Source organism: Pyrgilauda ruficollis, unplaced genomic scaffold (genome assembly GCF_017590135.1).
Source record: "Pyrgilauda ruficollis isolate IOZ18807 unplaced genomic scaffold, ASM1759013v1 scaffold2, whole genome shotgun sequence".
NCBI classification, from domain to species: domain Eukaryota; kingdom Metazoa; phylum Chordata; class Aves; order Passeriformes; family Passeridae; genus Pyrgilauda; species Pyrgilauda ruficollis.
This window is the reverse complement of record NW_024519206.1, coordinates 26,455,920-26,478,581: the sequence shown is the minus strand read 5'-3', so window position 1 is coordinate 26,478,581 and position 22,662 is coordinate 26,455,920. Positions and strand designations below refer to the sequence as shown.

The following is a 22,662-nucleotide window of genomic DNA, read 5'->3' as shown; positions in this document are numbered from 1 at the left end:
AATGCCAGTTGTAGAGCATATTCAAGTGGAACGATGTCCATTTCTTGGAGCTGCAGCTACAAGCAAGACATAAAAACCATGAATACACTCTGGTGTTTTACACAGCAATACACTTGCTACATCACCCTGACAAGGCACTGCAGTGATACTGCCATCCTGGAGAAGCTTTTGCTTCTCTGAAGCCCTGTTCACAGCTTGCCTGGAAGCAGCAGTGGTTACTGTGCTTAGGGAAATGCAGTGAAGAGCTGTTTTGCACCAGGAGATGATGGACTGCTACCATCCCAGTACCATCTCTTACTCGAGATGGAAAAATAAAGGAGGAGACAATAGTACAGATAATCTTACATTCCTTTTGATACTGGGAGCCTTAAGTTGTGAAGCCTTGAATGGGCCTCTAGTGCAAGTGTACTGCACCATGCAGACCCTGTCTGCTGAAAGGGTTACCTCATTTTGGTTGTTGAAGCTGTTGGAGGATTTTCTTGCATTAAAGAAAATCCATTCATCATTTCTGCTGTCAAACAGAAAGGATGTTCACATGAGAACTCCTTGCTGTATTTGTAGATAGGGGAAAGGCCTCACAGGTGGTGTATGGAGGCTGGTATTGAGGAGGGGGAGCTGCCAGCAGCCTCCTCCTTTACAATGAGGCTGAGGATCTTCTGTGGGGGGAGGGGGTTTGTGCAGCACAACACAGTCCCAAAGCCATGCTGGATGTGCAGCAGTTTAATTCATGTGTGTTCCACTGACTCCTTTGTTTGCAGTCCTGCTGGTCAGGACCACTGTGAGACCAACAGTTTTCATTGCGTTGTGGCTATGGTCTCTTTCTCTGCAGGAAGGAAGAGAACAGCTTCCAGTCTCCCATACACTGGTGATGACCATAAGTCCCAGAATGATGCATGAGGTTGTACAAAATTACAGAATCATTCAGGGCTGAAAATACCTTTGAGATCATCTAGTTCAACCTTCGACTGACCACCACCTTGTCAAGTAGACCATGGCACCATGGTTGTGGCACAACCAGTAGTTTCTTGAATACCACCAGGAATGCTGACTCCACCACCTCCCTGGGCAGTCCATTCCAATATTTTACCACCCTTTCTAGCTGCACTGGCAGAGAAAGCAAGAGCTCTGCTCAACAAATGTCTCCAAACCTCAAGAGACCCCAAAGCTTGGAAGTTGCTGCCAAGTTTTAGCTGTTGCACAAGTAAGGATCTGCTTTATATTTTTGAGTAATTACTGAGTAACAACGTGTACTGCAATTGCAGAGACATATATCACAGTGGATACAGAGACACCCTGGAAAGCACTCTGGAGATCATCCAATCTCCTGGATTGGAGACATATAGTGGCGGTCACACAGCCAGTGCAGTCCTGCTGTTATAGGCACAGAGCTCAGCCTTGATGGACGCCACAGTTCTCACAGCAGTTCCCAGAATCACAGAGTGGGTTAGGTTGGAAGGGACCACGCTGGGTCATCTGATGCAACCTCCCTGCTCAGGCATGGTCACCCTGGAGCACATGGCACAGGATTGCATCCAGATGGTTCCTGAATATCTCCAGTGAGCAAGACTTTCACAGCCTCTGTGGGCAATCTGTTCCAGTGCCTAGTCACCCACACAGTAAAGTTCTTGCTCATATTCAGGTGTGCATCAGTTCCTGTCCATCAGTTTCTGCCCATTGCCTTTCTCATCCTATTGCTTGGCTCCACCAAGAAGGGCCTGGCTCCATCTCCTTGGCACCCATCCTTTAGGTATTTATACACATTAATGAGGTCCAATCTCAGTCATTTCATCTCAAGGCTGAACAGGCTCATCTTCTTCAGCCTGTCCTCGTAAGAGAGATGCTCCAGTCGCCCAGTCAACCTTGTTGCCCTCTGACCTGCTCCAGGAGCTCCATGTGTCCCTTGTACCCAGGAGCCCAGAACTGGACACAGCACTCCTGATGTGGCCTCCTCGCCAGGGCTGAGTAGAGGGGCAGGGTCACCTCCCTCGACTGCTGGCAATGCCCGCCAGGATCTCCCAGGGTTTCTAGGCCTGCTGGCTCAGGCACAGCCCGGCTCGGACGCACACGGGGCCCCTTGCGGGCCCGGCCTCTCCTCCCTCAGCGCCTCCGCACCGCGGCCTCCCGCCGCCAGGGGGCGCGCCCCTCCCCGGCCGCGTGCGCGCCCCGCTCCCCGCCCGGCCGCGGCGCGAGCGCGGCTCCGGTCCCGGCGGCGCCCATGGCCGGCGTCATCCGGCGGCTGGATGAAGCCGTGGTGAACCGCATCGCCGCCGGCGAGGTCATCCAGAGGCCGGCCAACGCCATCAAGGAGATGATCGAGAACTGGTAACGCGGGGACCGCCCCTTCCGCAGCCCGGCCGCGCTGCCTGGGGCGGGGGGGCTCTGCCGGGGCTGGCCCCGCGTCCCGGCCCCGGCGGGCAGGGAGGGCCGAGCGGGAGCCCGGGTGCCGAGGAGGGGCGGTACCTGCGGGTGCTCGTACGGGAGGCAGCTCCGCTTGGAAAGCCGCGTTTCTGTCTGCGTTTGTGCTCCGGCTTGTTTTGTTGTTGTTTGAGAAACTTATGAATTGTTTGCTTTCGGTGCCAGGTTAATAATTCATAGAATCGTTTAGGTTGGAAAAGACCTCAAAGTCGCCAAGTTCAACCATTAACCCACCACTCCAAATCTACCGCTAAGCCCTAAGCACCACGTCTTCAGGTATTTTAAATACCGCCAGGGTCAGCGACTCAAACACTTCCTTGGGCAGCCTTTTCTATGCTTGACCACCCTTTCTGTGAAGATATGTATCCTTATATCCAATCAAAACCTCCCCTGGCACAAGTTGAGGCCATTTCCTCTTTACCCATCACTTGTTCCTTAGAAGCAGAGGCCATCCCCCACCTCGGTACAACCTCCTTTCAGGGAGGTGAGAGCAATAAGGTCCCCCCTGAGCCTCCTTTTCTCCAGGCTAAACACCCCCAGCTCCCTCAGCCTCTTCTCATCAGCCTTGTGCTCCAGACCTTCCCCAGCTCCATCACCTTTCTCTGGAGATGCTCCATCTCCTCAATGTCTCTCTTGTAGAGAGGGGCCCAAAACTGAGCACTGGATTTGAGGTGTGGCCTCACCAGTGCAAGTACAGGGGACAATCACTGCCCTGGTCCTGCTGGCCACACTATTGCTGATCCAGGCCAGGATGCCATTGGCCTTTTGGCTGCCTGCGCAAACGCTGGCTCATGTTCAGACAGCTGTTAGAGCAGCACCCCCAGGTCCTTTTCCACTTGGCAGCTTTCCAGCCACTCTTCCCTCAGCCTTTGGCAATGTGTGGTGGTGTTGTCACCCAAGGGCGGGATCTGGCACTTCATCTTGTGACCCTCAAACCGTTGGCCTAAGCCCATCAATCTGGCCTGTCCAGATCCCTCTGCAGAGCCTTCCTACCCTCCAGCAGATTGATGCTTTTGCCCAACTTGGTGTCATCCGCAAACTGAATAAGGCCACACTCAATCCCCTCATCCAGGTCATGGATAAAGATGTTAAACAGAACTCTGGGATTGAAATTGCTTTCCTGGTTTCTTGGTTTCTGCAGTTTGGATGCTAAATCTACGAGTATCCAGGTAGTAGTTAAAGAAGGTGGTCTGAAGTTCATCCAGGTTCAAGATAATGGCTGTGGTATCAGAGTAAGTAAACAAAGTTGATACATGTGTGCTGCTGTTTGATACTACCTTTTAAAATTATTTCAATTTATAAGTGTTTCCGATCTTGAAAAAACTTGAAAAGTGACTGTTGCTTGTCCCTTTCACGTAGAAGGAAGATCTCGACATTGTATGTGAGAGATTTACTACCAGTAAACTGCAAAAATTTGAAGACTTGGCTAGTATTTCTACATATGGTTTTAGGGGCGAGGTAAGCTTTCATCAAAGTTTTGAAACCGTTCATTGTTGTTATTCTGCTGTAGTGGGTTGTACATAGTAACACATTCCCAGTACAGAGGCTTCTGTTTCCTGAGAGAGTCGCTATGTGAATATAGTTCAAAATACATTTCAGTGTCTTTCAAGATCAGGTGAATGCCTATAGGTAGGTATATATTATTTTTGTTTTCTGGAATAAGATTTTTTTTTTTTAAATTGAAACAAAGCCTGTCTTCTCAAATGATGGTTCATGAACTTAAAGGTAAAAGACAGTGGAAGATTTGAGTGGGAGGTGAATCTTCAATGTCAGACATTTGTCTAAATACCACACTTAAAACTAAATGTGCAAAATGTACAGTGGTCTTCCTTTGTTTTTGCTGTTAGACAAGGTTAGCATCTCTGACCCCTCAGATATACTGGTTCTTCACACTCTCATAGATTGTATCTAAACTCTGGAAGAACAGTCAAGGATGAGTTTAGCTTTTCCCTCTGGATGAACAAGATATATGAGTGTCTGTCTTGTGCTCAGATACGTAGATGCTCACATGCTCCAGAGAGCAGACTGCTTGGGTCCTCTCCTCACACACTTTCATCATAATCATCTCCACAGCCAGTGGAGTCTGATCCTGAGGCTGGTTTCGTCTGTGTAGACATGTCCATTGAGTTTGCCAGGAAAACCGTTGTCACCTAACATTGTAATATTACTTAGAGTTAAGAGAAGAACTTGGGCAGGAGTGAGAGAGTAGCAGCTAAAATCTTCCAGCTGCCTTCTAGTTAACACAAAAAAGAAAAAGGCACAAGTGTAATAATTTTGCAAATTTCTTTTAGTTATGCTGCATGGTTAACCACTTGCATCGTCAGAGATAACATAATATTAGGGAAGCCAGAACAATCTCCTGGATAAAATGACTGGAAGTTTAGTATTATAGGTACTAAAATTTGTTTAAGCTTTACTGACCTGCAATTTCCTTCTAGAGGATTTTTATTTATTACTTGCTAGTGGTATATTGAAATTTAGTGATGGTGTTTAAAGTGTGGACATGCCTCAGCGTTGTCCAGAGCAAGGTTTACAAAGATGCTTTCTCTTTTTCTAGGCCTTGGCTAGCATCAGTCATGTTGCCCATGTTACAGTGACAACTAAAACAGCTGATGCAAAGTGTGCATTCAGGTATGCTGCCTATTATCCAGGTGACTTCTGCTGCATGCAATAACAAACAAATGTATCAATTTCAGAGCTCCTGTTATGGAGGAGGGTATGGTAAGGTCAGGTATCAAAAAGACTCGGAATGTGAGAAAATATATTTTTTCAAATTGTAAAGGTAAGCTTTAGCTTAATAATGTATTAAAATTGGTGGAGATGGGGTGGGGAGGCAGGAAATCTTGAAAGAACTTCTTTTTCAGTAGGTAATGTAGGTTAAACATTTGTCTTTTTCTCCATTTCAGAATAAAAAGTTGCATATATATATTGTGGGCATCATGTCTAGCAAATTTCACAAGTCTTAGCACAGGAACTTACAGCTTAGTTTGTTTTCATATCTTTATGATACAATAGGTGCTTTATCCTATTAAAAATAGTTTTGGATATTCTTTTGAAAACTTAATCTAAATGATAAGCTTTTCCATTAATTTCTTAACTGCTTTCAAGAAAAGGGAGTGGGAAACAAGAGATGTTCCAAATTTTGGTTTTTCAAAGGATTGTGTGACTGTGGTCTTTCTTGGATTAAACATACAGGGTATGTTAGAGGGAAAGAAAAAGTCTATCCTTTGAATTTCTGCATCTTTATAACTTTCTTAGCTGAAAGACATACGTGGGTCACAAATCCCTTATGCTCAAAAGCCTGATAATGTCAAAGGAAACAGATCTTAGACTAAAGTCAAGAATTTCTTGTTAGCATAAATTGAAGTGTAAAGTCTAGTGGGAGAATTGTTATTAGGCTGTGTCTAGCTATTAAAGAAAGAAAAAAATGCAGTAATCCTGCCTTTAGAGGAAAAGTCTCAGTAGTACAATTTCAAAACGCATATGCCGTGATCTGCCTCCTTTCCTCTGCTGTTATTCCCTTTCTCCCACTTCCCTTCTGGCTCTTACAATCAATGAAGACAGTTTCACTCTAGCAGAAAGGTGGAGGAGGAAGCTAATTCTCATTGTCCCAAATTCTTTGCCGGGAGGAGTGTCACAATGATGGGATTTCTTTTGTTTTCATCCTTTGTTTTCATCTTTCCATGTCTGCCCTCCTGTAAATCTGGATGCCTGACAACTTTTTATTTGCTTCCTAGAGCTACTTACAGTGATGGAAAAATCAAAGCCCCTCCAAAGCCCTGTGCTGGAAACCAAGGAACTCAGATCACGGTAGGTTTTTTTGCCCTTTTTGTTCTCTCTTGTTCCTTTTTTGATCCCCTTGCACCAGTTACATTGTAAGGTATGTAACAGTATCATGTCTGAAGTTGCAGTTTGTTAGGTGAACCTAGGGAGTTACAGAATAAACTGAATGTTGATTTTTCATAAACCAGAGTATTCTCAGAAAATTTATATGTATAAAATAAAAATTAACAGTCTGGATTTAGATTAATTCTATAGTAAGAGAGAATTTTAAAAATTGTTTATAATTGTGAGTTTTTCTCTGTAGGTTGAAGATCTTTTTTACAATGTAAATACAAGGAGGAAGGCTTTAAAGAATCCAAATGAAGAATATGCAAAAATACTAGAAGTTGTTAGCAGGTAAACTAAAATAGGAGGCTCCCAATCTTATATACTGCCATGGGGAGTACTGGGGTTCTTCAGAGGGACTGGCAACTGTGTGTTTGGTGTCATTTTGTTGTTGGTGTTGGTGATTTAATTTGTTATATATTTTTAGACTATTTGTTAGTGTGCAGTGTCAGATAACAGCCCATCCAATTTGATGTGAAAAATCCAGACAGGAAGTAGTGTATTCTGTCTGTAGCTATTAATTATTTGTAAGAGTTCCACCAAAGAAATGATGATGGGCTTGAATGAGTGAACTTTAAATGTACCTGGGCTGAATAGAATTCATGTAAAAACTGCTCAGGGGCATTGAGATTTGGCTGAATACAGAAAAGCTGAATGGTAACTTCACATCCCCAAAAAGGAGTAATATCATTTTAGCTATTGGATGTTCCCTTCCTGGGCCCCTTGGCTGCCTCTTTTGCCTCTGCTGTAGTCTTCCATTGTGTGCAGAGGTCTTGCAAGAAGGATCTGTACAATTTAAGCAAAAGAGCTGCTTTATGCTTTCAGAAGACACAAAAGGTAGCAAAGAGAAGCAAGACTTGTATACTGAGGTTTAGCCTGTTCCCTAAATGAACTATTCAAGAGTCTCTGCTGGGTCAGGCAGACTTCAGGTCAGGAGTTGGAGGGTCAGATCCTGCTGCTCTGTCAAACAGGATGGTGTGAAGTCTTGCTGAGTTACAGCCCTCCAGCTCATTGGTTGTTCTTTTTCATTAGGATTTTTCTATTACTTAATTTTGGGGTGTTTTTTTCCTCTTGAATTATTGAGTTCACAGTCACAGCAGTCTAATCCTTGTCTGCATTTTCACATTTCTTGTCTTGCAAGGTTCTATGGTATGTTTTTTCTCACAGTGCAGTAATTTCCCTAGAATTTTGAGCCAAGATTACACAGCTGCAGTGTATCAGATCTCAGCCGTGGGATCACAGGTAGCTGAACTGTCTGGATAGGGGAAGTTAGAAGGGTGGGACAGCCATTATTCAGATGCTTTTCCATAGTAGTTGAGACTAGATTCTGTTGTACTGAGGATGTTTTAATAGGTTTTTTAGTTAAACCTGTACAGTGAAACTGATAAAACTGATCTGTATAAGCTGATCTTTGAATTTCCTATAGTTACAGTTGAGTTCCAAATAGGACACACTTTTTTTTTTTTTTTTTTTTTTTTTTTTTTTTTTTTTTTTGAACTGTTCAGTCTGCAGGAGCTCAGCTTGGTTCAAATTGCATTACTGTCTAACAGGAAGTGGAATTGCTTGCCCCCATTACTAGCTGCTTTTCACCAATCAAGGGAAACAATTACCTTTTGTTCCACATATTGCAGACTTATATTTATCTGTTTTTCAGGTATGCCATCCATAACTCAGGCATCAGCTTTTCAGTTAAAAAGGTGTGTACATAAAGTTTTTGTAACTTCACTGTGTGTCTGTATGTGTCTGTTTGTGCCTGTATATATATACATAATGTGTATATCTGAAAATGCCAGAAAATTTGCACTGCGTCTTTTGCAACAGGATCAGCACAGAGAGCCTTCCCTTATACTGAAATGTGGAAGGGTATGTTGGTGCAATTTGGATAGAAAGCACATCATTAGAAGTGAACAAGACAGAAATATATTTGTCAGGAGTTTGGAGGATTCTGTGTGGTCAGTAGTGTATTTGGTTTAGCTGTATGTGTTGTTTCAGCTTCTCTGGAGAGCCTGGTTACTAAGTGCTGTATGAAAGAGACTGGGGTAGATTATCTTTGTTCTGTGCCATTCTTGATAATTATTTACTGAACTGAGTTCAGCAAATAAAGTGTTCCTCACTTTCCAGGATGGAGCTACTAGCCTCAGTGGGTCTGATGTGCTCTAGCTGATCTTGTAAACCTGTGCCATTTACCATCCATTGCTTTTTTGAACATAAATAAGTAAATAATACAAGACAATATAATGATGTTATATCGTTCCCTGTGTTTTTTTTTTTTTTTAAAGTGTTATTGTTTAATGTGTTTCTAAAACTTCTTCCACAAAGGTGAATTGATTGATACTCATTCCTGCTCTCTTTAGCAAGGTGATACCGTGTCAGATGTTAGAACCTTATCCAATGCCTCAACAGTGGACAACATCAGGGCCATCTTTGGAAATGCTGTTAGCAGGTACATTGATGTCAAGTTTCCTTTTGATATGAAGCTTTCCAGTGAATCACCCTCCCTTTTCTCTTTAAAGACCATGGGCTATGATAATCTTTCTTGCTTCCTTCATGGTTAATTTCAGAGCAGAGGGAGTGCTGCAATTAGAGAGCTCTTCCTTCTTTTCAGAATGTGTGACTTTTTTTTGTGTACCAAAGGGAAGACGAAAGTTACAAAGTTTCCTTTAATGCACTGAAAAGGAACCATCTGCTTGTAACTTTCTGTGTGCTCATGTAAAAACAGCAAGCTGAACCTGTGTTCTTTAAAAGTTCCTGGCCTCTTCCTTTACCATGAAAATTTTACCTCTTCTTACTGTCTGCTACCTGATAAATTTTGAAGCTACTCATACTGGTTGTTTCTGAAATATGGTTTCTTATCTTGACAAAAGCTACATTAGTTGAAAAAAAGTGTAAATCAGATAGAAAAATTAAAAAACCAAAAGATCTTTTGAAGATGTATCTGCCATTTTAGGAAAAATTCTCTTTATGAGACTTTCAGCTGTGACAAATCCATTGTATGTATTTGTCCCATGAATAGCTGGGTGTCACTTTGATTCTGTTCTGTTACTGACTGAAGTCAAGCTTCACATTTAATAGATGTAACTTCTAATTCATGAAAACACTTTAGGAAGCACAGCAAAATAGAGAGGCTGCGAAGTAATGAGGTTTACAGTATTATATGTATTTCTTTGCTGTGCATTTGTTTATTTGTACTATGGATAGTAGCTCATTTGATAAGTTTTTCCTTTGTATGGTTCAGGATAAATCGTCGATTTCAAAGTAAATGTTTTGATAATTTCTTCTCAAACAATAATTTACCCAGTTCAAGATAGTTTTAAAAACTGAACACAGATAAAAATGGCACTTGGTATATATCTTGAGGTTGAATTGGAAATAAGTAGCCCTTAAGTCTGTTCTGTGTTAATTTTAGAAGTTGGCATAATGCCTTCATAGAGAGCTGTGCTCACAAAGTACTGAAGTGGATTTTCCTTGACTAATGAATTATGAAAATTATTGAAACTGCTATGAAAACAGTTAACATTAGGATCTATGTGCATGAACAAGAGAGAAGTTTTTACATTTTAATGACTTCTCAACAGACCGCCAAGACATATTAGACTGATAATAGTGGACAAAGTAGTCCAAAATCCTTGCCTGCAGACAATTTTGAAGTGTTCTTGTCAATCACTGTCATGACTTAAACAATGAAATACATACTAGAATTATCAATAGATTATAATGCTGTGGATACTGTGATATGTTACAGTATTAAAAAGATAATGGAGGTAATTTTACAGATTCCAACCACAAAACATTACCAGTTTACTCTTAAAAAGAGGAAATTATGCGGTTTAGGTTAAATAATTACTGTGTCCCAGCAATCAGTGTTTGAGCTTTCAAATGATTCTAATGTTTTCATTAACTGTGTTAGAAGATGTATCAGTATATGAAGTAGTGAGACTTGAGTAATAGGCCTCTTGAGTAATAGCCAAAGTTGACCTTTAGATGAACCTTCCAACCATATGTTATATGATATTTGTATCTGCTCATTAGCAAAATACACATGATCATTAGCAAAGTATGTAGTGTGATAAGAACATATTTATCTTTCCATATTTAGAGGTTGGACAAGGCCATGAAATCAGACATCTGACCTTGTTTGGAGGTATATGGTCAAAGCCAACTCCCTTGGTTCCTCCTTGAGCCCTGGCCAGGCTTTGGCTGGAACCCAAGAGGAGAATGAAACCAGATGTTTCTGCATTAGAATTATGTGAGCTTTTTTATTCAACGATATAAAAGCTGGTCCCTTTCCCAGCAAAGGTGGAGTCTTCACCTATATGTGGACACACTGTGTAGGATTTCTCAGTTACCAGGAGTGGTTCTCCAGTCCTTTGCTGTGACTGGGGCTCCTCAGCTGATGTGTGTATCTGGATGATGGTAAAGTGTTAGGGTAACTTGTGATGTATCTTCTTAATCATTGTAGGCAATCTTCTGTAGTAATGCTTAGGTGCATTACTTATATTATCCTTTTGTAATTCTTTGCTGTTTTGAACTGGAGTTAATGACACTCATCCCTTAAAGTTGGTGCCTGTGTCTTTTTTGTGCTGACCCTGCCAACTGGCAAAACAGAATATCATTTCTTGTGAGTATTGTTCAAAATTTGCATCCACAGAAGAATTAATTTTTTGTTCGTGTTTCTATCAAACTTAATAGGGAACTCATAGAAGTGGGCTGTGAAGATGCAAATCTGGCCTTTAAAATGAAAGGTTACATCACGAATGCAAACTACTCTGTGAAGAAATGTATATTTTTACTCTTCATAAACCGTAAGTTTGAAAAAAAGGCAGCATTTTGTGCAGTCATATGTTGCTTACATAATCAGAAGAGCAAAACTTTCTGAAGACCTACAAAGTGCATAGGCATTCTTAAAAACTGTTTTAAGAATAAATATTACAGTTAATTGTAAATCTTAAAGTGTTTTTCGATTTGTAATGTGCTTCACACTTGGCACTGTATTTAGTGGAAAACAGCTAAGACTGGATCTAAAGAAACTTTGGTGTATCGAGGTTAAGGCTGTGTCCTGCCAGCTTACACAGATTGATCTCTCTTCTGTAGCAGCACGGCATGGCTTGACTGTGTGAAATAACAAAAGGTAGCCTGGTTATTTCAGTATTTGTGGGAAAAAATACCTCTAAGTGTAAAACATGCTGAGAAAAATACTGTCTGTTCCTGGGTTTATATGAAGAATAAATAGGTCTTGGGGGAAAATGGGCATAACAGATTCCCTTTAAAGGCACAAAGAGTGAAGATGTCTGAAGCAGGAGCTGGGCAGTGTGCAGTGTGTTGTAGCTCTTTGGAAACAGCGCTGTGTTCTGTGTTTCAGATCGGTTGGTAGAGTCAGCCGCTATGCGCAAAGCCATAGAAACTGTGTACGCTGCTTATTTGCCAAAAAGCACGCACCCATTCCTATACTTAAGGTAAAGTAATAGGAAGAAGTAGCCTTTTAATAGTGTCTTGTAGGATAAAACTAGGGTGAGTAGGTTTAGAAGGACATTTTCTGTTCCTCATGATAGTGTTAAGCATTGCACTAAGGTAATTAATCACCAGGCAGGAGATAATTAAATAACATTAAGGAAATCTTAAGATCTTATTTTTAGAAATAGTGAGTATCTGTAATTTCAGCTGAAGTCCTTTGCTGTTAATTCTTGAGGCATTGCAAGTAAAAGATATTTCTAAAAGTGGGTTTTTGTAGTTGTACAATGGAGAGGTTGATTTAAGCTTACCTATGTAAGCTCATTTTGGTGAGTGATTTTGGATTATGTTTTAATTATCTAAACAAGTCTGACTGTAATGTAACTTCAGCAGGTTTCAGGATCATTTTGACTTCTTTGTATGGAATAATGTACCAAAACCTGACAAATATTGTCAAATTTGAACCAATTTTTGATCTCTCTGCCATCCATGGGATATTTTAGGTTAACTTATTTTAAAATGTTTTCCAGCCTGGAAATAGCCCCCCAGAATGTAGATGTGAATGTGCATCCTACAAAACACGAGGTCCATTTTCTTCATGAAGACAGTATTCTCGAGCGTGTGCAACAACATGTAGAGAGCAAGTTACTGGGTTCTAATTCCTCAAGGATGTACTTCACTCAGGTGAGAACATCTGTGGTGTTCTATGCAGTTCTGCATTATTTTAATGATCAGGGATAATTTACTCTGTTCAATAGTAAAATCTTTGCAGATATGGCACTTATCAGTGTTGTACTGGTACCTTTAGATCTTTGCTGTGTTTCAAGTTATTTTAATATACCAGTGTTAACAATATGGTAAAAGAGAGACAAAAACATATGAGAACATTTTAAGTACATTTCTGTCAAGTACCTGATTAGTTGTCATAATTTTATGTTAGCCTTCACATGTGGTAAATTGTTTTTTTTATTCTTTCCTGGTTTATGTGAAAAAGATGTGATTGAGGAAACTGTTCTCTGTATTTGATAACACTTTGGATTTAATCTTACCAGAAAAAAAAGTCATGGAGATACTCTACTCTTTATGTAAAGCATAGCATAAGGATTGCTATAATTTTTTATAAAAATAATTTCCTTGATTTTTTTTCCTTAAAAATTTTTTATTTTGAGACAAAGGAATGGTAACTATTGATTTTAACTGCCAAGATGACGACATTCACTCTATGTGGATAGCAAGTGCAAAGCTGGTGGCCTTTTAAGCAGTTGACACTGTGTTGCTGGGGGTTTCAAATTTGCCTCTGGGCAGTAAGATACTGTGAGAAGTGTGACTAATCTTTCTGGTTCTTCTTTTCTTGTTGTTCAATCTCTTCTCTTTGCTTCCTCTTGTCTGAATGAAGACATTGCTTCCAGGGGCTGACTGCTCTTCCAGTGAGGTTGTAAAATCAGCAGCAAACTCTTCTGTGGTTACCAAGGGAGGCAGTGATAAAGTTTATGCACATCAGATGGTCCGCACTGATTCCCGAGAGCAGAAATTGGATGCTTTTCTTCAGCCAGTGAGCAATCCCCTGAGTGCAGGCTCCACTGAAGTGACAACAGAGGTTAATGCAGGACCTCCAGAGGGTGCAGAGAGGCCCCAGGATGCTGAAATGGAAGAAGTCAGTGACTTGGTTGAAATGGTTGATGTTCAGGAGGATGCCGTGAAGCCTGGGGGGCCGAGCGAGAGTGGACGCTTGTCTCCTGAGACTGTGCCTTCTCGGTAAGTCCCACCTTTCCTGAACTGGGGCAAGGCTACCTATTATTTCATGGCATAGCCCTGAAACTATAGATTTTTCTGATCTCTTTGGGCTTCTGCTTTTCCAGAAGGGAAAAATTATCAAGAATAATTTTTCATGATGTTTTATTGAGAAATTAAACCTAATCTGTGAACTGTAAATTACGTAACTTGTGATAAATTTTGTGACTGGAATAGCATTTCTGTGCATACTGAAAGGCAGGAAGCAGTGTAAATAATGGCGTTAGTTTAGGGAGATCATACTGGTCTGTCTCTTTCTGGAAGCCTCCCTTTTGTGAAGGATAGAAACTATATCACTGAATTTTGACAGGCATTTCCCTAGTAAAGGCTAAAGTGCTATAAATTTTTTATAGCTCCTACAGGAGCTGTTACAAGAGGCCAGAGTCTTCTGAGGGAATCTGATTCCCTCTCCCCAGTATTACAGAAAAATGGGAATGGAAAAGAAAGTTGTTAGGAATAAGAATATTTTTTATGTGTCTTTTAGAGCCAAATTTTCTTGGTGCTTAACCAACAGCTACCTAACGTGATTGGTATTAGTGTCACAAATTTTCTTAAAATTCTGAACTACCCTTTCCTAAAAAATTACTCCTCAGAAGCAAAATAAAACTGTCTTTCTGGGAAACTGTCTGCATTTCTTGTGTTAACATACAGCATGTGAATTGAGCATCTCATCTGTTGCTGTGTTTGGCCTAAATGATAGAAGAATTGAACATAATTCCTTTTGTTTTGGTATTGTAGGAAGAGACCACGGGAAGACATGGACGTAGAATCGGAGAAAGATGACACCAGAAAGGACATGACTGCTGCCTGCACCCCTAGAAGAAGAATTATCAACTTGACCAGTGTGTTGACTCTCCAGGAGGAAATTAGTAACCAGGCACATGCAAGTAAGCATGTCTTGTTTCTCAAAATTACTGTTATTCTACCAATAAATATGACTGTTTGAAGAGGGAAAAGGTATTTAAAAGGAGGCCCAGTGAGCTTACTGTGCTGCTAAGCAAGTTTTTAACAAAATCTTCTGCTTTTCGTTTTTATTTGTATCTGTCCCACTTATATGAAATGGTGAGACTTACGAAATACTCTCTTTTTTGTTAAGAGTTGTTTCAGACAAAGGTAAAAGGTTTGTGAATCTTTCTAGGGTGTTTCTCTCTTAACTCAGTTGCCTCTGAAGGCAACTTACACTGACTCATACCCTTATTATTCATGTCTAAATGTTAGGAATCTTACATCCTGGGGGTTTTGTTGGATTTATTTTGATTTTTCTGGTTGTAAGAATTGGCGATGCTCCACACAGACATCTGTAATAAGTAACTTTTCTATAAATTGATAAGAATCTTAAAGTTTAGAAAGCATGAACTTTTTACTTTACTTGTGCTTCAGTAAACATTTTGCAGAAGACTGGTAATTCTGACCCAATAATTCCATATCTGACTGACACTGTTTAAATATTGAAATCAAAGACTTGTCCTGGAACTTTAAAATACCTGTAAATGTCTCAAAATTCATGATAAAACTTGTGAAGCTGCCTGAAGTTGTCTCATCTTCATAGCTGTAAGAAATACCTAAAAGAGACTTTGGAAAGAGAGAAATCTTATCTCAGTCTGTTAAATTTCTTTAGAAAACATAGCAGTGGAATTAGTGAAAAGTGTAGTGCTTTCTACGTGCTGTGACTGCAGTGCCAAACATCTGCAATAAAGCTTCTCCCAAGGATGGCAACTAGTGAATTTTTTTTGTGGAATGTCTAAAATTAACTCTTTTATGAAATCTGACTTCTTATACCTTTCCCACATGAGTGAGCCTTCTCACTCATACATATATTTTTAAAAAAATGTTACTTTGTAAGAGAAAAAAAAATTATGAAAAAAATACTATGGACCTGTTCTATCACACCTCTATAATTTAGTTTGATAATTCCTAGATTGTGTTGCAAAAGTGGTTTACACCTGCAGTTTTTGAAGTATGTATGTGCTCTTCACCAATCTCCTGTGGCTGGAAATTAAGTTTGGAAGGCTATTCAAACACAGGAACTTTAATTTTATTTTTTTCTGATTTGCATTTGTAGTTTAAATGTTAAATAACTCTTCTCCCTTACACTTTAATAGTATGAGTATGCATAAAAATTATTAATATTTCAAAATTTGTCAATAATTGGTCATATAAGGATATAAGAAGAAGCAGGGGTGTAAGAGTGACTGAACAGTAATCTGAGACTTTCATGCTAAAAAGACACAAACCACTCAACTAAATAAATGAGGTCAGGGTTGCAACTATGAAATGACATTCTTTTGTTTCTTCCCCACCTCTCTGTTGTTTCAGAACTCCAGGAAATGCTACATGAGCACTCATTTGTTGGTTGTGTCAGTCCTCAGTGGGCTCTGGCCCAGTACCAGACAAAACTGTACCTTCTCAATACAACAAAACTCAGGTAAAAGAGTTGTTAGACCTGTTGGCAGCTGAAATAAGTACCAGTTGCGAAGCTAATTAGAAGGAAAGAAATGACAGGGAAAACAACATTGTTCTCTTGTTGCCTAAAGATTAAAGAGTCCATTCCACGAGGCTAAAGATTAAGCAGTCCATTCAGAACAGTGGAAACAAGTCTGGCATACTTGGGAAAGGTTGCAGGGAATCGGTATAATTAAAATGCCAACTACTGTATCGTGTGTTCACAGACAGTGGGAAGGCAAAGACTTTTTCTTGCTTCATGATGGTCTACAAAATCTATGATCATCATCATGATTTGTTGCATGATCATCTGCAGCACACTGTATAAAGCAGAGGCTTCAGAAATGTCCTGGAAAACATTGTATCCAGTTGGGTTAAGAGTATCTGCAGGACATGATTGTAACATGAAATTTGTAATTTTGCCTGTGCAGCCTTACAGGCCCAGCTACATAAATTTTTGTAACAAGTCAGAAAATAGACTTGAGATGGACATGTCTATTAATTTCCCAGTTCATTTGGATTTCTTACAGTGCAGTAAAGGAGTAAAGAAGTTGAAATACAAATTATCAGGGAATAAATTCTTAGCGATTGCATACTTGAGTATGTAACCTTTCTGCACCAGTGTGGCTGATGATGTCAGAAACCAAGAAATAGATTTAATTGTAAATATCTAGATAATGCGGGTGAACCCCTGAACTCTTCAGTTAAAGTAAGATCTTTATTAGTAGGACTAGATATGGATATCTGATGTTTCCAGGATGATCCTTACTTTGCCCTCTTAATTATGGTAACTTGGAGATATGCAATCCTGTCCATATAATTAATTTTTGTGCTTCAATTTAGCCAAGAACTCTTCTACCAGATACTTATTTATGACTTTGCAAACTTTGGAGTCTTAAGGTTGTCTGTAAGTATAATTTTACATTATATCCTATAGAATTTTTAAATGTATTTGCAATGTGTCTGTTCTTTCAGACAAATGCATAGTTTTGGTTGCACAGTCAGGTTGGCTTTTGTCCCTACAGTAATGTTGTTTCATTTCTCAGTAAGAACAGAATGTAGAAAACTTAGTAATTTTGTAGCTGCTACTGTTAAATTGTCATCCTGGCTGCTTGTTATTAGTGTCAGTGTAGTTATTGATCAAGTTTTGCTGTTGCTCATTACATTGGGACAAATAATTAATTTCAATATACAATCTGCAGGAATACAGTGTTGATTGCCAGTGTTTATCCTGTAAAATATCAAAGTGCTCAGTGGGATTGTGGACTGCAGAGAAAGAAGAAAGAAATTCATACCTTTTTAGCTTGGTTATGATAAACAGAACTGTTAGTTCTGCAGGCCAGAAATAGTGCATTACAATCAATTAGTATTGAAGGAAGAAGTTACAGCTTTCCAATAGAGTGTGCTGATCACTAACCAAAGTTTTACCTTCTCCATTTTCAGGAGCCAGCTCCTTTATATGAGCTTTCAATGCTTGCTTTAGAGGATCCTGAAAGTGGCTGGACAGAAGAGGATGGCCCAAAAGAAGGGCTTGCTGAGTACATTGTGGAGTTTTTGAAAAAGAAGACTGAAATGTTGAAAGATTATTTCTCTCTTGAAATTGATGAGGTGACTGCAGCTATTACCTCTGATAGTAAATGAATGGTGGACTTGGCAGCATTAGGTTTATGGTTAGATTAGATCTTAAAGGTCTTTTCCAACCTAAATGATTCCATAGTTTTACATTTTGGTGACAGATAACTGCAGTAGTTTGCTTACAGTGCTAACTATCACTAAGAACTAGTTCCAGTAAGATTTTAGGTGGCATAACCCTTTCATTTACCATGCCCAGGACTTATGCTGCCTTTAAGGAGGGTGCTACACAAAGTTTCTATTTAGTTAACAAGTGACAGAATGGGTTGGGTTGGCAGGGACCACAGTGGGTCCTTGCTCAGGCAGGGTCATCCTGGAGCACATGGCATGGGATTGTGTCCAGATGGTTCCAGATATCCACTGAAGAAGAGTCCACAGCCTCTCTGGGCAATCCATAATTTAGTTATTGCTTGTATAAATAGAATGCAGATCTCTTAACCAACGAGGTGTGCATCTTAACCAGCTCTCAAGTCAGACAGGGCTGCAGCACCACTGGGCTCTCTGTGTGTCTTTTTTTGTGTGGCTTAAGGCATCCCTTACTTTATACAAAAGTGAACAGCTTCATCAAGCCCAGGCACTTCATTTGGATATTTGCCTGGGAAGTGGTATCTGTGTAACCTGGAGCTAGAGGAGATGGTTGAATTCAGCCACTCCCTGAGCTTAATTCATGCCTTGTGAAATTAAACAACACCAATAACTCCATGCAGCGTCTGCCTGGCTGACAGGGCTTTAAAAACATATAAGGCTCACTGAGTTTGGTAAGAATCAATCTTAAAATACATAAGAGTTTTGGTGCATTTACCGCAAAAAAGAACTTTTTTTCTTTTTTTCTAACTGAACCAGCAGTATTGCCTTGCAGGAAGGAAATCTTACTGGGTTACCACTTCTGATAGACAACTACGTCCCACCATTGGAAGGACTGCCTATGTTTATCCTGCGCTTGGCCACAGAGGTATATCTCTCATGGATTTTATTAATTCACAATTAGTTTTTTTTTTACTTTAGGCAATTCCAGCCTGCCTTTTCAGTTTCTGGTGCAGCTTAAATGTACTGTTACATGTTCCAGATGCTGTTCTCTGGTTACTGATTAGTTATGCTTTGCCTTTCTATTCATAACTACTGACTGACTGAGCCTCTATTTTGATTTAAAAGCCTGCATTCCTACCCTCTTTTTTTCAACTAAAACCTTTTTCAACTATACCTTTACCTTACTAGGACAGAAATGGCCAACACATTAATATAAATTTTCCATATTAAGAATCTCTATATTATATAATTTTCCATATTAAGTCTCTGACTGATACCCAGATTCTATAAAATGACTTTTTTTTAAATTGTAACAGGTAAACTGGGATGAAGAAAAGGAGTGTTTTGAAAGCCTGAGTAAAGAACTAGCCATGTTCTACTCCATCAGAAAGCAGTATATAATAGAGGAATCCAACCCAACAAATTCTCAGGTACTAGAACACTGTAACTAGTTCTGTGGGCAGAAAGCTAACAACATACAGGAAACTTCTGCTCTTTCAGATGTAGACTTCTAATCCCAGCTCTTTCAGCAAACTGAATCAAGTAGCAGTGTGGCAAGATTCTGAAAGAATGTGGCTTAAATTTTCTGAAGTATTATAGGTGTTGAGGGAACCTTTTAACTTTGGGCATTGCAGTGTACTTAATATTATTACAAGCCTCCTTGGCCTCTGAGTTGGGAATGTATTTTCTATGCTGTATTTCTATAGAAGTATAAGGATGCATATAAATTACAAGTACAACCTGATTGTGTCTAAATATCTGCCTAATTGATCAGTTAAGCTCACCCATTCTGCAAGTGACTTTACAGAGCTTAGAACTGACTGTATAGAATGAGCTTTTCTAATACCAGCAGAATTTTACAATTGCCGTAGTCTTACATAGTAAAGGTTTTAGGCATGCTCTTCTCTAGTTAAACAGAACCTCTGTTTGTCCTTGTTTTCCTGTGTTTTAGAGTGAAGAATCTGAGTCTGGTTCAACAACATGGAAGTGGACTGTGGAACATGTGCTTTACAAAGCTTTTAGGACTCATCTTTTACCTCCAAAACACTTTGCAGAAGATGGCAACATTTTGCAGCTTGCTAACCTGCCTGACTTGTATAAAGTTTTTGAAAGATGTTGAGAAAGTAGTTATTAAAGACTGTTTTTATAGATAGACACCATTCATGTTACCTTTACTTTCACTTAGTAGAAGATAAAGCTGGAATCTTGATGGAGGAAAGAAAGAAGGGATTTAGCACCCTACTAAACTGCTAACATGTCAGTAAATCATCTATTTTTCTTCTGTTGATCAAAGTATAAAAAAAATTTTGCTGTGTCTAAACCCAATGAAAATCCCTAAAATAAAATCTCCATTTAAACTCTGAGTTTTCCTATTAACCAATCTACTAACAGAATACACTTCTGCTGTAGAAAATATACTGGGTTAAGTGATTGTGGAAGAAGATGGAGTTTAATTTAGTTAAAATGTGAATGCTTTAACTTTGCTTGCCTCTGGAAATCAAACTAGGTTACCTGCATTCCTTTGTTTTAAGCATGAGGGTTGTCTGACAGTACCTGCAATATGTGTGTACATGCAAAGCACTTAAAATCATCTGTTACTGCAGGAGTTAGTCTTGCAGTATTCCAGGGCCCTTGCAGAAATAAGGCAAATCCCTTTTAATCAAGGAGTCAGAGAATAGAAATGGGAGTGTTCTGGCAGGTAGTAAATGAGCATGCACAGATAATATTCATTGTCTCCAATTTAAAGAGTAGGGCTTGGGAGATCTACTATTTTCAAGGCTATGTCCCAACAGGGAAAATATTTTTCTAAGTCCAAGAGGCATCTAGCATCCAAACCAGAAAGGAAAGCAAGCTTCATTTTTGCACTGTAAAGATTTCCGTTCCATTTGAAAGCAGCTGGTACAAGCAGAAGCATTAATCCTCTTGGATTGCTGAGGTCCCAAACCCTGCCTTACAATGAGAAATACTCATGAAGGGCAGCAGCTTGATATGAGTCCACAAAGACAGGTCCTCTCAGATGGGCATCTGCTGGCCTCAAGTAAAGTATTACATGGGGGCTCTGTAACTTCATTTATTTCAGGGGTGCCAAGTGCAGATGCTGAATTTCTCACCTGTGATGTGCCAGCTTCAAAAGAGTGGGAGATCTCAATAGTAGAAAACCACATAGTTCCAGAAAGCATTTACTTCCTTTTGCTCCCCTTCTTTGATGACAGTCCTGGCAATGGGATAACTACTGGAGAATCATGTCTTCCTGAGCCAGCCAGCTCAGCAAATGAAATCTAAAGTGAGCAACTGGCTTCAGCTGGCCTCAGCCCACATACTACTTCTGGCAATGAGGGGGCATGGAAACTGTGGAAAATACAGGAACTACTAATGGAAATTGCATTTGTCTTGTAATTCCATTTTATCTTGCCCTTGCTATTGTGCTTGTCTTGTGATTTCAGCATGCTGTTGTATCACTTCACATGTAATGCCCAATATATCAAGTAGATTTGGTATTGAATATGAAAAGCTCCCTCTGTGGAACATCCAAAAGAACCTGGACTCTGACATGTACATGTGAGAAATGTCTCTAGATCACCACAGGCATGCTTACCTTATATGTCAAGTGTGGCAGCAGTCTGGTGTGTACTCATGCCATGTAACAAATGCCAGCTCCTCATCACACTGCTGTGTGGGTTCCTGAACCTCCACAAAACTAAAAACCCACCAAAATCGTAAGTATTTTCTGAGTTATGCTTATTTTTTTCTGGTTTTGGTGTTTTTTCTTCGTTTGGTATTTAACAGAAACCTGATTACATAGTGCCAAGTTTCTTTCACAAAATGAAAAATACTCATAATAAAGCTCAAATAGGTTTTTTTTTTTCCTTCTAACAATCTATATATATTTCAGAGCTTTAAGCAATCTGATACAGCTTAACTGACTTCCTTTGCATAAAAAATGCAGGAAGTCTTTCTTGCAAAGTATATTTTGAAGTTAAGATTGCAATAAACCATCAATCAAAACATTCCTGTCACAGATACATGACAAGCAGGTAATAATATTATATTACTTCAGTTAATTTCTTGGGTTATTTTTCCTTTAAAATCCTCAATTCAAACCTGCTTATTGAAACAAAACTTCTTAAATCTCATTTTCAAGCCCAACAAAAAGAAAACCAAACACATTACAAAGAGAACAAAGCCACATTGCTGTCACAGTCATGCCAAGCAATTCAGCCCATTACCACGGGCCTTCACATGAACAATCGCCTCACCTGTATTAGAATCAAAAGCAAACACCTTTTTTAAGGAAAGACTGGTGGAAAGTTCTGGAGATGTAGCTGGGGCTACCCAAGGAGAGCAAACATTCCCAGGGAGGGCAGGATTGAACACTAGTTTTTGTGTCAACTTTGCAGGATTTACAGGTAGGTTTGAGAGGAGTGGGCAAAATTATTCCAGACTGTTTTAACTCCTTTCTATACTATAACATGCATTTTAGATTTACAGGAGATGCAGCTTCTCATGGCAGCAACCAGAATTGTTTGGAGATGCACCAAAGGGAGTAACTTCCTTGGCAAACAACCCATGTATGAAAACATGGCATCTCAGTTAACTCACTGTGCAGAGCATCCAAGCCATACACTCAGGAAGAAGGGTGCTTATTTAGGAGAGGCTTGCAAAATCTTTACCTGACATCTGCCAAATATAACTATTCATGTCTGATGTAACAAAATACCCCCACCCCAAGGATTTTCTGTCACCAGTGCATATGGCTTGTTCTGTTGTGCAGTTTTTTTATTAATTCCCTTTTTTTCCAAGTACTGAACTGCAAGAGGAAGCAGGCATTGAGATTAGGTTGAATTTCTCATTGCAGAATGAAGATGTTCAAGTAAAGTCATGGATTATGCACCTAGATTAAGTTCATAGGTTTAATGGAACCTTTGACCTCCTATCCCACATGTGTTTTTCTCACTGAATTTAATCACAGAATCGTTAGGGTTGGATTGGCCATCTGGAGATCATCTGGTCCAACCCCCC

General features: G+C 39.8%; 1 protein-coding gene across 2 annotated transcripts; it reads left to right on the top strand.

Annotated features, from left to right (window-relative positions):
* Positions 1 to 2,166: 2,166 nt before the first annotated feature.
* Positions 2,167 to 20,006, top strand: MLH1 (mutL homolog 1). 2 transcript variants are annotated; one of them, XM_041466587.1, is made up of 19 exons: positions 2,167 to 2,322; positions 3,557 to 3,647; positions 3,775 to 3,873; positions 4,973 to 5,046; positions 6,153 to 6,225; positions 6,503 to 6,594; positions 7,958 to 8,000; positions 8,658 to 8,746; positions 10,993 to 11,105; positions 11,663 to 11,756; positions 12,282 to 12,435; positions 13,148 to 13,506; positions 14,281 to 14,429; positions 15,859 to 15,967; positions 16,828 to 16,891; positions 17,428 to 17,592; positions 18,476 to 18,568; positions 18,960 to 19,073; positions 19,595 to 20,006. In XM_041466587.1, exons 1-19 carry the CDS (start codon positions 2,216 to 2,218, stop codon positions 19,760 to 19,762), a joined length of 2,250 nt encoding a protein of 749 aa, XP_041322521.1. In that variant the 5' UTR covers positions 2,167 to 2,215; the 3' UTR covers positions 19,763 to 20,006. The 2 variants fall into 2 exon arrangements, with proteins under 2 accessions (XP_041322521.1, XP_041322522.1); XM_041466588.1 differs by lacking the exons at positions 2,167 to 2,322; positions 3,557 to 3,647; positions 3,775 to 3,873; ... (3 more) ...; positions 7,958 to 8,000; positions 11,663 to 11,756.
* Positions 20,007 to 22,662: the final 2,656 nt, after the last annotated feature.

Coding starts and splice junctions, on each gene's coding strand:
- MLH1 (XM_041466587.1), top strand. CDS start 2,216: ATGGCCGGCGTCATCCGGCGGCTGGATGAAGCCGTGGTGAACCGCATC. Junction 12,436..13,147: donor CAAGGATGTACTTCACTCAG/GTGAGAACATCT, acceptor GTCTGAATGAAG/ACATTGCTTCCAGGGGCTGA. Junction 16,892..17,427: donor TTGGAGTCTTAAGGTTGTCT/GTAAGTATAATT, acceptor CTCCATTTTCAG/GAGCCAGCTCCTTTATATGA.